Source organism: Blennius ocellaris (assembly GCF_963422515.1).
Source record: "Blennius ocellaris genome assembly, chromosome: 23".
Classification (NCBI taxonomy): domain Eukaryota; kingdom Metazoa; phylum Chordata; class Actinopteri; order Blenniiformes; family Blenniidae; genus Blennius; species Blennius ocellaris.
In genome coordinates, this window is record NC_137672.1 from 5,416,981 (window position 1) to 5,434,034 (window position 17,054).

The 17,054-nt window shown below is 46.2% G+C and overlaps 1 protein-coding gene across 2 annotated transcripts in view; it reads left to right on the forward strand.

The window, feature by feature from the left end:
- Nucleotides 1–17,054, forward strand: part of LOC308147133 (phosphatidylinositol-binding clathrin assembly protein) — a 106,395-nt gene that overhangs the window by 16,534 nt on the left and 72,807 nt on the right. For both annotated transcript variants that reach the window (XM_080519221.1, XM_080519222.1), the window contains exon 2: nucleotides 15,702–15,844. In XM_080519221.1, the coding sequence (XP_080375347.1) occupies nucleotides 15,702–15,844 (143 nt within the window). The remainder of the gene's footprint in view (nucleotides 1–15,701; nucleotides 15,845–17,054) is intronic.

A 17,054-nucleotide genomic window follows, 5' to 3' on the forward strand; every position in this document is an offset into this window, starting at 1 on the left:
AGGTGTCGAAATAACACGAAAGGGGAAAATGGGGCGCTAACATTAGCCCGCTATTCTGAGCCGGGCTCCCATTTTCCACGCCGACGCTCGTTAGCTTCGTTTTGCGAGCCTCCGCTTTCTCGCACGTGTCGGACTGCTTGTTTACACGCACGCCGGGCTACGGAATCCAAATTTCAGGGGGGGTTTTGGACTTGTAGAGATCAATGTGTTTACCGCGGAGTCCTGCGTCCTCCGTCCTCCGTCCACCGTGACCTCCCCCCCCCCCCTCCCCGTCTCGCTGCCACGCTGTCTGTCGCCGTCTATTCTTTACTCTGCCGCTCTCTCATTACACCGTGTACACACACGGAGGGGTTTATCACCACCCTCCCAACGCCACCAAAGAAAGTATTCACAGGGCCGAAAGGTTCAATGTAGTTTCAGTACATTTAAAAGTCGGCGGGGGAAAAAAAAACACAAGGCTTGGCGCATTTCCTGCTATTTGTTTTGCGTGGATCGCAGCCCTGATAGACCTCCTGCTGGGTGTCGCCTGTCGCTAGCAAAGTGGGTGTAGGTGAGGCTAATGCTATCTACGCGGCCCCTCCCTGGCTGCACAGCGCTGATAGCCCCCCCCCCCCATTTAGGCGAGCGGGCAGGAAAGCGTCTCACTGCCGTCTGCTAACGTTTATTTCAAGTTGAGCCCGGGGGGGTGGGGGGGGGGGGGGGGGGGGACGCATACGACTTGAAATGTCGAGTGTGCGAATTCTTCCACGTGGGCTTGTGTTTGGCTGGAGAAGAAATTGCCATTGTGTCTTGAAAGAGTGCTTTAGTCCCCGTTTTTCTGTGTGTGTGTGTGTGTGTGTGTGTGTGGGGAATCGCATGTAAACACGCAGCAGTCGGTGAATATCTAATACCCGTAGCGACGGAGCGAACATCAGCGTGCAGTTCATGCCGACGCGCTCAACAGGAACCTGCGTTATCAATCACGCCGCGAAACAACGGCGAGGTGAAGCGGCGTTGGCACGTTCCATTTTTATTAAAAGCTCGATGCATAATTCAAGATCTATTAAAATTGTCATGTTACTTTATCTCCTAATTGGCAGGCCACATTTCATTTACTTCGGTCATGTTGTTACTAGGACGCCTTGATGTAGTCACGTACCACCCCCCCCCCCCCCGTACTCGTTTATTATACTCAAAATAACCGAGTTAACCACGTCTTCCGCGACTATTTATAAACCCAGTTCCCCTCCACTTCCTTGCACACCGGTTTCGCGGTTCATATACAGCACAGCTGAATTATGACTGTGCCTTCAAAGTCGATATTGATGAGCGAGTGGCTAGTTAAAGTCCTGCTTCTAATTTACTACGGCCGGTCAGATGTGCCGGAGCAACGTGGCATCAGGAAATGACACATTAAAGCTGCACTGATCAATACTTTGAATATTAAAACGGCTCAAATGACAGAATGTAATGTTGAAGCTGTAAATGCAGGTAGAATTCTCGCCCATCTGTCATGTTTCCCTCGAGCTTTTTCGAGGTATCCTGATGCAGTGTAAAGGCTCCGTCATGTTTTTTTTTAAATTCTTGGTCCCACAGCAACGCTCTGTCCAGCTGTAAACTCCCATGCCAGGACTGAGTGGTACAGCATATTGGAGCATTTAGCGAACAAAGACATTCTGTTCACTCGATGCTTTTTAGCGCAAAAAATAAAAATAAAACTGGGAACCCTCAACGGAGTGGTTCTGGCCATACCTGCAAGTCGCAATCCAAGACTGATCCATTATCGGATTGTCCGCTTCGTTTAGAGCTGTGCGCCTTGAGGCTGGGTGCCAGATATTACAGCGCGGGACGGGGCCGATTCCGGTACCGGGTTCTGATATGAACGTTAATTCACGGGTCGGAAATTTCCGATTCCAACCTCACCGAGATGTCCGATCCACGAAGCCTCGTCTGCGCTCCCGCTGAAACGACTCCGCAAGCGTCTCCCTGCCCGCCGCTCTGCTCGTTGGCTGCAAAACGTGGAGTAGATTTCCTGAACCGAGGCGGGTCTCAACGAGGCGTGCAGTAATGAGTTTCGGAAATCCATTTCACAGTTTGCAGCCAGCGAGCCGGCTCGGGAAGTAGCGTTGTGCTACCCGAATCCAAATTCGGGTATCGGGATCGGAAGTGAAAAAACCTGGACCGGTGCTTCCCTATGCTGAAGCTGATGCTTGTATTTGAGTTTATTTATAAACTCAAGATTTGCTCATCAACTAAAACCATAACGAGAACTTTGCCTTTGTTTTTAGTTTGTAGGGAGGCGAGAGTCAGTGTGTCCAGCAAGTGTTGGTCTTCATTCACGTTAACTGTGACTCTTGGGGGCGGAAATCAAAGATCGGAAAAACAAACGATACATAAGAATCCTGCATTTTGTTGAACATCTTCCTTTCCAGGGAAGCCTTGACCGGATTGGTTGTGTTTAAGCGTCTTCCTAAAGGGAAACACTTCCTGACATCAATCCAGTGAACTGTACGAAACATAGGGAACATTTGCCATCACATTCGGCGTGTTGGGGAATGACAGTACGTGGTTTGAAAGGAGCTTTCTCTGTCTGTGTTTGTGTGTTTGGGAACATTCAGTGCTCCTGTTCCCGTCCCGTTCTGATGTCTGATGGTTATTTTTAGCCGTGTTCTCTCACAGGAGCCCTTGGCCGGGTTCAAGTGCTTATTTTTCTTCTACCTGCGTGCGCGTACATCTGTTTGAACGCCTGCTTTGCCATTCTCCACGTTGGAGTCGCTCCCTCCCCCCCAACCCCCGACAGAATCTGGTAGACGTTCCCCCTCAAGACGTTCGAGCCGAGCCACTCTCTCTGCGATATACACACACAGACTTCAAACCCATTCACTTGACAAGACTTTTCGAATTCCCCCATGGAAGCTATTTCAGTTTGAGAGAACCAGAGTTTCTGTCTCTCTCTCTTTTTTTTTTTTGTACCGACTCTTTCTGTACATGTGACAGGGGTGCAGTAGAGAGGGGAAACACTCGCATTGAAAGACCTCCAGAAAGGAATTAAAGCCAGAGATTCCGGAGGTGGTCTATTAATAGTCTAACTTCTGGCAAACAGGCTTGCGTAGTTTTTTCCGACCCCATAATTCTCTGCGACATCCTCTTCGTGGATGTCCCTGGTCTTCGTCACAGTAACCCTTTCAACTTTCCTCCCCTTCACCACGGAAGGTCTTCGTGTGGTGAAGTTCGCATGCACTATTTTTTGAAAGTTTGATTTAGTCTGAGACATTTTCATGTGTAATCGAAATATTCCACAGTGAAAATAAAAGCTCTGCTTACTGATGGGTGTACCACACATGGTAAATTACTCTCCATAGCGAAGCCGTGATCATCTGGCAGGAAGTGGAGCCGCTACTTCTTCATATTAAGAGTTGAGGTGGTCCGACTAGGATCTTGTTCTTCCTTTGGTTACCAGGTAGAAACCAACTGGACCGAGCCGGGACCTGCTAGAGAAGCTCTGGTAGCCTGAGGAAGGCCTGGAGCAAACGCTTCATTTGCCTAAGAAAGTTGCTCAACTCTTGGTTGTTTAGACGTTTCTCTTCGCCAAAGTGGAGCCATAATCCAATATTGACAGTCTGACAGAAAAAGAACTCACGAAGCCTCTTGGATGAGAGTTGAAACACTTGCAAGTTGAGTTTAAAGACGAGAAGCAGGAATGAAGAAGCGGGATTTGCAAAATATTTTCCCAAAATAGTTTTTCCCCCCAGTAATTTATTCAAATATACATGTACAAAAGCATCCACTCCTCCACTGACCTCATGTTTCCTCTCTAAGATACAGACATTATTGTCATTCGTCTTTACCGCCTTTACTTTTCGTTTCCTTTTCGGATTTCTAAAATAGAATAAAATCTAAAGGCTTGAAATGTGTGTACATGGCGACACGCAGCTGAAACTCCAGAGCCTGTCCTCACTTTCAGTGGAGAAATATTACAGCCGGCTGCCACTATCTGCTCTCCCCCCCTTGTTTGTTGGTTTGAGAAATGCCAGACAGTCGTGAAAAATTGCCATTGCCGTGTCAGCAAATGTCTTGTTTTTCAATCTCACGTACTCAAATTTGCTTCACAGCTGCACAAGGGGGAAAAACCAGCAACAAATGGCCACACTTGACAAGTAGAAACTTTGGTATTTCTGTTCTGGCATGGATAACCTGGGCAAAATGGCGGCTGTTGTCATTTTATAGGCAAAGATGATTAAAAGACAAAACTAGATTTGCTCTGTTAAGGGTTTCTGGTCTTGAAAAATGTAAGATTGGCAAGGTTTTTATTATTCTCCACATTTATATTTCTCTTTTCTGTTTGGGTTTTTAGTGCATTTAGAGCAGAGGTGTCAAAGTCGTTTCAGTTGAGGGGCCACATCCACCTGATCTGACCTCTGACCTCTGGAGGCCCAACAAGTCAAACATAACATGTTAAACTGCAGATATGGACAAATGCAAAGTCCTTCCTCTTGATTCTTTTGTAACTGCAAGAATTTGCCAGTCTATTCTGAAATATACATATTAAAGTTAATCAGGTATTATTATATTTGCAACAAAAAAAAACACATCAAAAAACCCCTCAGTCAGCTGTATCTGGATATCGTATTTTTATTCGGGATTAAAACGATTTGTCATCATCTGGAAATTGTTTTGAGTTTACGTGTCTAAAGTGTCAATTCACATAAATTGGACTCATTGTTTTATTGTGAAAGGCGTTGCGTCATGTGACCTCCACAGAGGCATTAATGTCGGGGGTGAAATTCTGACTAAGTGTGGTTTTGAATGTCATTTTTGCCAATTTAGTGTTTTTAGATCAGCCTCTTGTCAGTTTTCATATTTAGACTTAAAAAAAAAATCACATGGCCGGATTAGATCCTCTGACGGGCCGCTTCTGGCCCCCGGGCCGCATGTTTGACACCCCTGATTTAGAGCATCTAGTGCATCGTTTTCTTTATAAAGTCAACAAAAAGAGAACTGCTCAGACCGCCATACAGGAAGACCTCCATCAAGGAGTTTAACCACAAAACTGGTGCTCACTGTTACGAAAGGAAAAACTCCGGCGTCCTGTTTTGGGGTTATTTTTATGCTCTTTTTTTTTTTTTAACCGTTTCTTTGTTCACAGTCAGACGAGCTTGAAAAGCAAATTGTGTGTGTGACTCAGAAATGGAAGCACAGAACCGTAGTAAACACGATCTGCCGTTGTCGTTCTGAGACGGCGGGTCAAATCACTTTGATTGAATTCTGTGACAGTGCGTATGTTAAGACGCGGAGATCAGCGGCGTACCGTCTGCGGTGTGTTTTTGTCTACGCGTCTAGTAAAGTGAGCGATCACGGAGGGAACCGAACGCGACAGTCGGGCTCCTAGCGCGCTTTTGTTTTGCTCCCGTCAACACAACAGCAACAACAACAGCAGCAGGCCGACGCACACGTACTCATCCGCTCTTTAGAGAATTTACAAAAATGCACTCTTGGAGATTTTACGAAGAGAAAAAGAAGAAAGCTGGCTCAGAATGATTGTAATGCCAGGAAATAAAGGAAAAGACGCGTCGTGAAAATTTAGCGGGCTTACAGTTTTTCTTCACACCTCAATTCCTCCCTCACTTTCCTTCTGCGGGGATTTAAAGAAAGGAATGAGGGGAGGGCGGCTGGATGGGGAATCCTCTTTTGAGAGCAAACCCTTTCTACAGTCCCCGAACATAAAGACTTGACAGAAGAGAGAAGGCGATTACGAGAACATGCCAGACAGGGTGCTGATACCGCGGAGTGTTAATCTTTAACAGATTGGGGCCGCACTCCGCCTGGTGCCTTCAGTGTCTGCTTTTCCCCTCTGTGTGGGGTCTGCTGGTGTGTGTGTGTGTGTGTGTGCACTCCTTGTTAGCCTATACCTTAGCAGGTTGTGAGTGAAGGTCGGTCAACTGTGTCGCAGAGCGCTTGTTGAGTTAGCAATGCTATTAAAACCTTGACAATCTCCACTCCCCTGACGACCGACGATAGAAGAATGGCTGAGTAATTTGAAATATTTGTCCTTCGTTGGAATGACTAATGTTCAAGTCCTGTTGTGCTTCCAAATCTCCATGACCCTTCCACGGGTACCACTGGCATAAAAAGAAGTGCAGCTTACATTCATGTTCATATGTGGTTTGTTAAGATTCAGTCTCTGATGTCATCCTTGAGTCATAACACTGAATCCTTGCTGGAAACGGAGGTGGTGCTTTGTCACATTGTGAGTCTCTGACCTTCTGTGACAAACACCAGAAGAGGACATTCTCGGACTTCAGTGAAAGAACGTCAACTAATAGAACTGTTCAAGGAGCGGGGAGCGTTGTGTAAAAGACTTGCGACTTGTGAAGTCAAAAGTCAAAGTCTTAACTGACATAGCGTCCACGGTATGTGATTTATGGCTGTTTTGCTGGAGCTTTATTCTGTGGAAAAGAACAAGGACAATCATTACCTTGACTCAAGTTATGTGAACGTCTGAGACGCATAATGATGTGCTGACCCTTCACACACAATAGCTGCGAGTTGTAGTAGATCATGTATCGTGCAGTAATGCAGCCTACTGCTGTAAACCAAGCTTTCCGGTCACTTAATGATCGTTGACATACAGCCTGGGTCATCATGGGACTTCCCGTCATCTTCACACACAGTCCTTCATCATGCTACATCTTTACTGAAGTCATTGGATGGATGTTTGATCATTTGGTTTGACAAAGAAGAACTTGAATGAAGGACATGGGTTTTCATGCACATCTGATCAGAAGCCTGGTTGGATAGACGCTTTAGTTAATTAGATCAGCAGCCATGTCTCTCTTCAAAACATTTTGCTCAGACCTTTATGAACAAGCTGCCTTTTTCTTTTAAAAGAATCTCATAAACGTTCCAGTTCTCCTCTGTGGATATATGCTTATATATTCTCCACAAGGCCCTCTTAAGGAATTCCAACTATGTGAAAATGACCTTCTGTCAGGTCTCTGAAGGCAGAGATTGAGCTGTGTCAAGCATGCTAACCGGGCTACTGACGTCTCATGTCAGACTGAAGATTTTTAAAACGTGTCAAGATAAGGTTGAGAGACTGATTTCACATTTTTGACGAAGGAGGTCAAAGAGCTCGGTGAATATTCCGTGATCTCCTTCAGAACCGTGATGGAAATGTGTAGTGGAGAGCACTCTTGCCTCGCAGCCCGACCATGACCAGCTCTCATCTGGGTTTAGGACCTCGTGTTCCTCCCTGTGCATGGGTTTTTTTTTTAGGGTAGTACGTTTCCCACCCATGGTCTATAGTATGTTTGACTTTCTTAGGCGTGTAACGATGCAGGTAGCCGATGGTTCAGGTCGCCCACAGTTTGGTCCAATCCTCGGTTTTTGGGACACGGTTTTAGTACGCCTTGTTTGTTTTTGTTTTGCTGTCGTTTCTCCCTCTGCTCACCCTGGAGATGCACGCTCATATTGCGAGGTTCCTTTTTGCGTATACCGAGGAACATTTGCAGAAGTATAACATTTCTGTAAAGTGTTTTTACTGTCGTCCTCGTATTCGACAGCAAAGCTGAAGATTTTCACATAGCGCAGTGGTGCAGCGGTCTCCTCGCTCCTGGCCATTTTGTAATTTGACTGGCTAAAATGCAGTACTCACGACCTACGTCTTCCGAGTAACCATAAGGTGAGACTGGAACTAGACGTCTGGGGGGATTTGGACTCCTAAAAGACGTTGGAAACGACATGGTGGACGGAAACCGGGGTGCACTCCATGACCGACCAGTTTTCTTACCTTTGCATCCCGAGTATGTCTCTTTAGTTGCTATGCTGATGGTCTGAACAGGTGTTTGTGTTCTTAATAAACGTGTTAAAGGAGAGAAATGAACAAGAGCAGTTTGTAGAAGCATGACTTGCACCAACAAAAAAAAAAAAGCATTTTTCTTCATTGAATGCTTTGTCCAAAAGAGGGATGGTGTGTTTTTTTCAGTACAGCAAGGTATTCAAATCTGAGATAAAACATTCATTCAATTATCCAGCTTTCAAAGGACAGACATGAAAGACAGACTGGATATACTTCCCGTGAAGACGAGCTCCAGCATATAATCAAAGACTGTGACAGTTTTTGTCGATGGCAATAAAGACTTTCCGTGCTTTCGTTTCGCCGCGGGAGCCGAAGCTAATACTTGTGGATTGTTGGGTTACTTGAGCCATTTCTGGCACCATTGTGTCATCTTATTGCAGAGCGGCTGATCCCCGGGTGGCTGGAATGGATTAAATAAAAGAGAAGTCGAGCCGAGGGAGAGAGGCGAAGAGGCTTAGAGTGATAACCGCGGAGTGAAAAAGCGGCCACAAACAAGTAATTAGTGAGGATGTTTGAATAGTTTGTCCACATTTGAGGAGAGACGGCGAGCGAGGGGAAATTGTCCAGAGAAGAGGGAGTCTTGTGTGTGCGCCTCAGCGCCTCATCTTGGCAGGTGGATACGAGGGGGGGGGGGGGACTTAAAGGTGGATGAAGAGATGAGGCGAGAGCACAGATAGAAAGTAGCCAGCTGGGCCAGACGTGATCTCTCCTCCTCCTCCCCCCTTTCCCCCTGCTTGATGTGACCACCTGCCTCCTCCCCTGCACTTGATCGCATTCGGCACCGAAGATGCCTTCCTGACAAACCAGCCTCACACGAGAAGCGACGGGATCACAGAATACTGATAACTTGAGGCTTCCTCTCATCACATTCTGAGCCTGGCTCGCCCAGCTCGCATGGCACGAACCCCCCCCCCTCCCCTCGGTACCAGGAAGTCTCCGGTTGGTTGTGGTTCAATCGAAGGCCACGGAAGTCGGCAGCTGACCAACAAACAATGGGCCTCAAACCAGAGTGGAACAGAGGCGGCCACTGTTGGAAATGAGATCACGTTAACTCAGCAGACACCCCCCCCCCCCGAGATGCTAACGACTCGCACTGCTAATTTATCGTATAAGGCGACGGCCATCTCCCGGAGGTGGCAGCTCCACAAAAGAAGGAAACTAAGTAGAGAAGTCATATTTCTACAAAGAGAATGGGGGAAAATACATACAACTCTAAATGCGACAACGCTCACAAAGGCAGCACAGGAAAAAAAAAAAACTTACCTGTTTGGGTTCTGGTAGCTCTTAAATATTGAGTTGTCTTTCAACCACTGGCGTTCAGTGTTAAGCTCTCTCTCTCTCTCTCTCTCTCTCTCTCTCTCTCTCGCACAAATTGTTCGCAACTGGGATTTGTCTACTCAATCTGCTGATTAATTAGGACTGCAGCGACCAATTATTTCCTTGATTAATGTAATAAAATGGTGAAAAATAAATTTTCTAATCTCCCTCAAAGTATTTCAGTTGCTTCATCCACGTGTGTGCAAACCAGTCTAAAAAATGGAAATGTTTACCATCAGGCATAATAAACGAACGCTTCTCACTACGGATTGTTGGTTTGGATTTCATAGCAGACATTGATCAGCAGACAAATAAAGTAGTTGTTGGTGAGCAAATGTGTAATTTAATTCACTGGTGATGATTTAGTTGGAAGTTCCTCCACCAGAATCAACACGGGAAAGAATGAATCATTTAGGAGCCGGGTTTGTTTGTTGATGTACCTCTATAATACGTTGTCAACACCTTTCTGAAGGAAATTCATCACCACACTCGTACAAACGGGTATTTCCAGCATGTACAATTTGCGGAACAACATACCCCGGGTTTGTCTTGGCGTCACGGAAGCTCCAGAAGATTCCCGAGGCGTCGCGTCACAAGATCCCGGTCAGTCACTCGGATCTCGCGGGATTTCGATTTGCACTGGCAAAGCGATTAACGACTAGTTTCACAACATTTCAGACTATTTTCTTGGCTTGAAGACTCTTTCTTTGAGAAAGTCTGGCTATTTTTGGGGCTGAAGCAGTCAAACGTTGTTTTCGATTGAACTGCTGCTACTATAGAAGCACCGATCCACGTTTTTTAACTTCCAATCCCGATACCCGAATTTGAATAGCTGCCAATACCAATGTTATTCCGATACCAAAGCTATACGCTCTACGGTAAAGTATGAATGTATGCATGTTTTCCCTCAAATGGCAACTTGAGGTTAGTATAAGGTGAGAAAAGGAAGCAGTACGAACTATTTTGTTCACTCTGTGAGGGTCTGCGTGACGTCGTCATCTCGTAAGAAACTAGTTCCATCTTTAAACCCTCAGAATCACTTTATTAATCCCTGGAGAAATTCTTTATCAACTCAGCACAAACTGCAGCGCTTTCAGCTCTAACGCAACACAAACGATTGGGACTTATTTTCAGGGAGTTTCGCATAGAGTTTGACGCGGTTGTCATGAAAAGTCGCCACTTCCCTCGCATGCTAAGCCGGCTGCAAACTGTGGACTGGATTTCCTGACTCATTACTCTGCGGCTCATTGAGACCCGCCTCCGCTCAGGGAATCCAGTCCACATTTTGCAGCCAGCAGGGAAACACTGGACTCGTTTCAGCAGAAGCACCGACGAAGCTTCACGTATTGGAAATCTCTGCAGATTGGATCAGAAATTTCCGATATATTTTTTTATTGTCTTTCCTTCTGCACAAATATAAAACTATCCAAGGCTTTTGTTGGGGGAACATGAGGTATTTTCAAGGCCAGAAGTACATCTCACATGCAGCAGTCGGTTGCTGTGTACCATTAGCTTGATCATACATATGTGTGTTGGGCCGTGGCAGATCACTAGCTTGGCATATGGTGTGATGATAAATACACGATGTGATAATTAGCTTTAGAATACAGTGCTTCCACTGCTCGACAAGGTTATTTCCATCTGATTCAAGGCTTTTTGCCCAGATAACAATCTCATTATTGTTTAAAAACATCACGCTCGTCCGCGATCTATTGTGTATATAACACATTGGAGATGTTACAAATACATGTTGTTTGCTATGCCTGGCATAGCATAAAATAAAAATAAAAAAGCACTGGGCTAACTTATGCAAAATAGCCCAGTTGCAGCTCTATAGTACGACCAAATTCCCACGAGAGCCTGGGATTTGACTACAATGCTCTTGTAGTGAGACTTTTCGACCTTGTGTTGTGTTTTCTCGTGTTTTCAGTGCTTTAGTTGTCTGCAGTCCGACCGTCTGCTAATGTGTGGCTACTAATTATCCTTGTCAGGCTTGTTGTGAAGCTGCAGCACAGGTAATTGCTCGTAGGACGTGGAGTCGTCGGTCAGGAGTAATGCAACCCGTTATTGTTCGCATGGATCTTATGTATTTTCCCCATTTGTGGCCGGAGTAATTGCTTTGGGGGGGGGGGGGGGGGAGTGTGTTGGGAAGACGGAGAGAGAAAAATGACATCTCCGGCTCCGTCTTCTGCCGCGCGCCACTCGAGGAAACGGGCGCCGAGATAAAGCGAGGCGAGAGGGCTTGTCGAGCCGCGTGTGGATTTCTGCAAATTGTCTGGATGAAGAGACACTCATGTCTCACATGTCTCATTATCTTTTCTCATTTGTCGATCTCACCACCGGTCTCAATCCCTTCCATTTTTCCTCTCTTCGCCCTCCTCTGCTGGACTCATCCCCCCCCCCCCCCCCGTCTCTCGCTCCGGCGTTTGTCGGCGCTCCCTCCGCCTTCCTCACTTAACCCCCGTCCACCTTTCTTTTGTCGACACCGTATGTTTGTCTCACTTGTCCGGCCTTGCCTTTTCCTCTCTCCTGTGTGGTCGGGGATCAGCGGCATCTCATGCGTTCCACTCTGCCTGATTAAGTCGGCACATGCAGCCTCTTTACATTATCACTGGCAGGCACACACGGTTGCGCGTGTGCGTCCCCACAGACCTAATCAGCCCTTCTCTTAGCTCCCTCTGTCTCCAGACCCTAATGAAAAAACATGAGCTCTGCCGGGGGAGAAAAGTGCCAGCCGGGCAGGTGGAAAAAGGGAGAGGAGAAGAAGAGAGAGAGGGGTAGTGGCACAGATTAAAAGACGCAAGAGAACAGAGAAAGACGGCAATGGAGTTGATCCGCTGAAGCTTCTTTACGGATATTAATTGTTTCCAATCAGCCCTCATAATAACTCGGCTATGCAGGAGGAGGAGGAGGAGGAGGAGGAGGAGGAGGAGGAGGAGGGGAAATAAAGGTTGCACAGGAAAGGTGACGCCAACGGTCAGCCACAGAAGAGCATCAGCACGCTGAGTCTTTTCAATACGTTCAGTACAGGATGAAACATTATTCTTGGTTTAGCCGTCATTCACACCACTTGCTGCCATTAAATTGATGTCTTGACCTGTAATGCCCACTTATATAACAATGTTATTAATGACCAGTCCACCTCCCCTATTATGTGTGTTTTGCGTGCTCTGGTTGTTCTAAACTGATGGTGATGTCCACCTGATGGCATACTGACACACGGGGACAGAAATTAATGCCCCCATTAGGGGAAATCAATACTTTTTTATATAAAGTCAAGCGTACCAAGTTTTAAGTTACACTGTGGTTAAGAGTAGGGGGATGTTGATGACTAAGGGGCTGTCCACACCTAAACGTGCTGGTTCTGGCCTGTCGTCCACATGAGGCGGTTTTAGAAGCGTGGGAAAAAGTTTTTTTAACACGGGTCTCAGAGTGGGGGACATTTTTAAAACGCCGGCTTGTGCCGTCAAACCCCCTGGGGTGTGGTCGGCAAAAGCGTTCATCTGTGGAAAAAAGATGACGTAATCACCCCCCCCGCTCCCTCTCGCCACGGTCCGTGATGTCATCAAATAACCAGAACAATCGGGGACTAGAAGCTCCGATGGAGCTACATAAAGCTAAATGATGCTAGCGGCAGGACTGCGGCTATAGATCTATAGAGCTAGAATTGTATAGAGGGTTATGAGCAGGAATCTACTTCTAAAGTTCTCTGTGCTCTATGTGCTCCGTCTTCTGCGTTTTTGTTGAGTCACAGCGCCCCTAAAGGCCCGGCATGGGTACTACGTGCCCTGCAGCCTCGTGTTGAGTCGTGGTCGTAGCGACGTGTGGACGGAGGGTTTTGTTGGAGAAGGCCGGGGAGAGAAAAGATGATTTTTCTGGTCGTGTGGACGGACCCTTTGTGGAGTCACTCTGCAGGAATTGGATGCAGATTAAAGCGATGGTCCAGAAGGTAGGACAGTGCGTGTTCGTGGTATGCGCATGTATTTATGACTGTAATCTGTTTTGGCATCCTTGCGGTGAGCTGCAAGCAGGTCTTCATTATTATTTAGTGCGTTAAGTTTTGAGGACAGTCTTGGTCTCTCTCTATTACGATTGGTCTCTGCCTTGGAACTCTTTTCATCTGGGACTATAGTCGATGTTGATTGGTCTCAGTGTCTGGCGTGTTTGTTTCTGTCTTCGTGTTCTGCCTCTCGTGCGTTGTGGGGCAGAAGTGGGGGCACGTGCCCCCCCTCAAGCAGTTAATTGACAGTGTTACTGGAGTGGAAGTCTCCCCCGTTTTGTTATTGGACATGGAGGTAAGTGCTTAAAGGACATAATGCGTTAAGTGAGTGAAGAAAAAGGGGCGAAGATGGGCTTTATTGAATGAGCGTGCGCACCTGCTCTCGTCGGTACGTGCACACGCACCTGATTATGATGATGAAGGCTCCCGACGGGACTCTTTTTCTTTTCTTTTTTTTCTTTTGCTACAGTCCTCCGGTACTCTAATGAGAAGCTGTTTCCGTAGTTACCAGGTGTGAGAGCCGGCAGCTCATAATGTCCCGTGGAGAAGAACAAAGGACAGGGAGAAGAGGTGGTTGGAGAGAGAGAGAGAGAGAGAGAGAGGGAGGCAGCCGGGTCGTAAATAAAGGCACAGGAATGAAAGGGGTGGAGGACTCCGGAGATATGGAACAAAACAAAAAAACAAAATACCCCCGAATCGCGGTGTGAATAATCAATTTAGCTGTGTGTCTATATTGACGTTTGTGCTTGAGGGGTTCGCAGTGTGTGTGTGTGTGTGTGTGTGTGTGTGTGTGTGTGTGTGTGTGTGTGTGTGTGTGTGTGTGTGTGTGTGTGTGTGTGTGTGTGTGTGTGTGTGTGTGTGTGTGTGTGTGTGTGTGTGTGTGTGTGTGTGTGTGTGTGTGTGTGTGTGTGTGTGTGTGTGTGTGTGTGTGTGTGTGTGTGTGTGTGTGTGTGTGTGTGTGTACGCACGCCGCCAGCGAAGACACTGAATCTTTATAATAAGCCGGGGGACCCGAGCGCATCAGTTCAAATCGATCTCTGTTAAAGTGGTGGGAACAGCGAGGTGGGACCAGGCTGTTTGGATCTGGTCAAATCATATTACACGTCTTTGGGAATAGGTACAAACTGCAGAAGGCTGAATGGACGGCTCGAAAACAGTCCAGTATTTAAAAAAAATAAATAAATCTGTAGATAAAGTATTCTAAAGTAGAAATTAGTTTTTCTCTTCCATACATCAATACATGTATTGGTTAGTCTGGACAGAAACCGGAAGTCCCACCGCTTTAGCCCATGGTGGCTAGGCTAGTTAGCTCATGGCTAATGTGTAGCCACAATCAACCGCGGTATATAGCCTTCAGATCAGATTTCATTGAGAGTCTTCCTCACTACTCCACGTCTGCCCGCAAGATATTTTCCAACATTTTCACGCTGCGCCTATTTCTTCAGATTCACTGGTTTAGCTTTGTTGACTACCCAGAATGCACTACGTCACATCCGGTCACCCAATCGAGACCCTTGTTTTCAAGGGGACCAGAGATCACTTGTTGGCTCCACTTCAAGTCGGTGGGTGTGTTCACGTCGTCACGTTCATGCTTTTACTCTGAAGAGACTCTGGTCCGGACCAAACGGAGGAATGTGAACACGCCCTTGGTCCACAGTGCCGATAGAGCAGGAGGGCGAATAGATGGCGTACAGCAGTGTTTTTAAACACACTGGTGTTTCCGCGAGATCTAGTCAGGTGTGCCGTGGGAAATTATCCAATTTCACATTATTTTCGAAAAAAACATTTGCTCTCACAGCCGTTGTCAGCTGTGAGAGCATTGTGTTGCAGAGTAATCATGTATAAATACTCTTCACCACTAGATGGCGGCACAGAACTTTGCCGTTGAAATGTAAAGTGACAGACGTCAGTGTGGTTAATCTCCACCTCCTGCTACCATCTTGTATCAAAGTACTGTGTCAGTGACAGTGATGGAGAAGTTTTTGAAAAGGAAGAATGTGAACCAGGATCTCAGCTCTTCATCCATCAGGTCCAGGTTTCACACTGAGGGAGTCACTATTAAAAAAAGACATTGGGAAATACTTTTTTTTCTGTATTTATTTGATTCCTGTTGATAAAACTTTGATGATATTGACTTTATATTGTTAATAGAGGCTACAGAGTTTCACATTTTAACATTTTCGGGTGGTGGTGTGCCTCCAGATTCTTCCAAAGAAAAAAGTGGCATACAGAACACAAGTTTACGCGTCACAGTAACACGTAATCTTTCGGTGCCGGGTCGTGTAACTTCACATGATGGTTTGGCGATTGATCGTCACCTGAACTTCTGCTCAAGCACCTCCGGGAGAAACGAGAAACGATACCGAATAAAAGTCCGACGTTACAACAATCCTGCAAACCGACATTTTGTTTTCACCCTTGCTTTTCCCTCCGCGTGACGAAAGCAATTCTCAATCGGGGGCGAATCTTCCAACGGCCTTTTCTCCTCACCACTCCGTCGGTTTACGGTTGTGTAACCGTCTCTCTCTTTTCTCTCTCCGGGCCCAGATCTGATCCACTGCACCAACGAGATGAACGTGAACATTCCCCAGCTGGCCGACACGCTGTTCGAGCGCACCGCCAACTCCAGCTGGGTGGTGGTGTTCAAAGCCCTCATCACCACCCACCACCTCATGATGTACGGCAATGAGGTAAGGCTATGTGTACACACACACACACACACACACAATAGAAGAACCCCTCGGGGGGGGGGGTCGCGTCATCAATGTGTGATATGACTCAAGTCCGTCTCACACGTTGGGATCGGGACGTAAACAGCATGTGGACGTTCATTGGACGGCTCATGTTGCAGTACAAGGCGTGAATGATTGAAACGGCTGTGGAGTGCCGAGAAATTAATTAGTCCGAGACGAGCTGGAGGCAAGATGGGGGACAAGGATAGCGGCGAATGAATAATCCAATAAATTAACTCAATAAAAAACACGGATGCAAGCTGGAAGAACAACCACGGTCTCTCTATGGATTTTTCGCACATTCAAAGAGAGTCCACTGGAATTGAAATTCACACCGCGCGGCCGTATTTGTGAGGAAGTTTCGTTATTAATTGCGATAAGGTCTGATCAGAAACGCCATGTCGGGGAAAACGCCCGAGCCCGCATGCTTCTCGGAAAAGGGATTTGTCGTTTCATACCTTGTGTTTTTTTTCTGATTCTTTCCAAGCAGTCAGAAGCAGAGCGAGTTCTGTTCTTCACATAAACTATTGTAGTTTACACTGCTGCTCAATAATTCATGCCTCATCCCCTTCATAACAGGACTGATTGAACACAATGTATTTTTACACGAGAGCCGACTTTGATGTTCAGATGCCCTTTCATACGTTCTGTAGACTTCCACTAGTGACGCATTATTATGGAAACATCAGACCCAAGCATCGCACAACAGAGTAACCCTTTCTTCTCCGATGCTTTAGAATATCATTATTTCCTCTGAAATTCCAGGTTTGCAATTGCTTTTGAGTGACCCGTCTGCCTTTTAAGCCTTTTTTTTTTTTTTTGTTTTAATCATGTCGTCTCATGCAGTGGAGGAATTCCCAGTATTTAAAATGTCAAGATTATTAATGCAAAATGGACTAAATGTGATATTTTCTGTCGTCTGGATATTTCCACGTTCCGAACGAGGCTCTTATTCTTTAATTCTTTCCTCCCACCAAATTTTTTTTAATTCTTTATTTATGAGTTTTTATATTTTGACACAATAAAACATACAGAACACTGTAGAACAGGGAGTGACCAGTAGATCACAATTAATTCTCAATTAAAGAAACGATATCAACAATAAAGATGAGAGAGAGAAAAGGAAAGACTAACTATAGTTCTACATTCTGAGTATGTAATTGGGCCT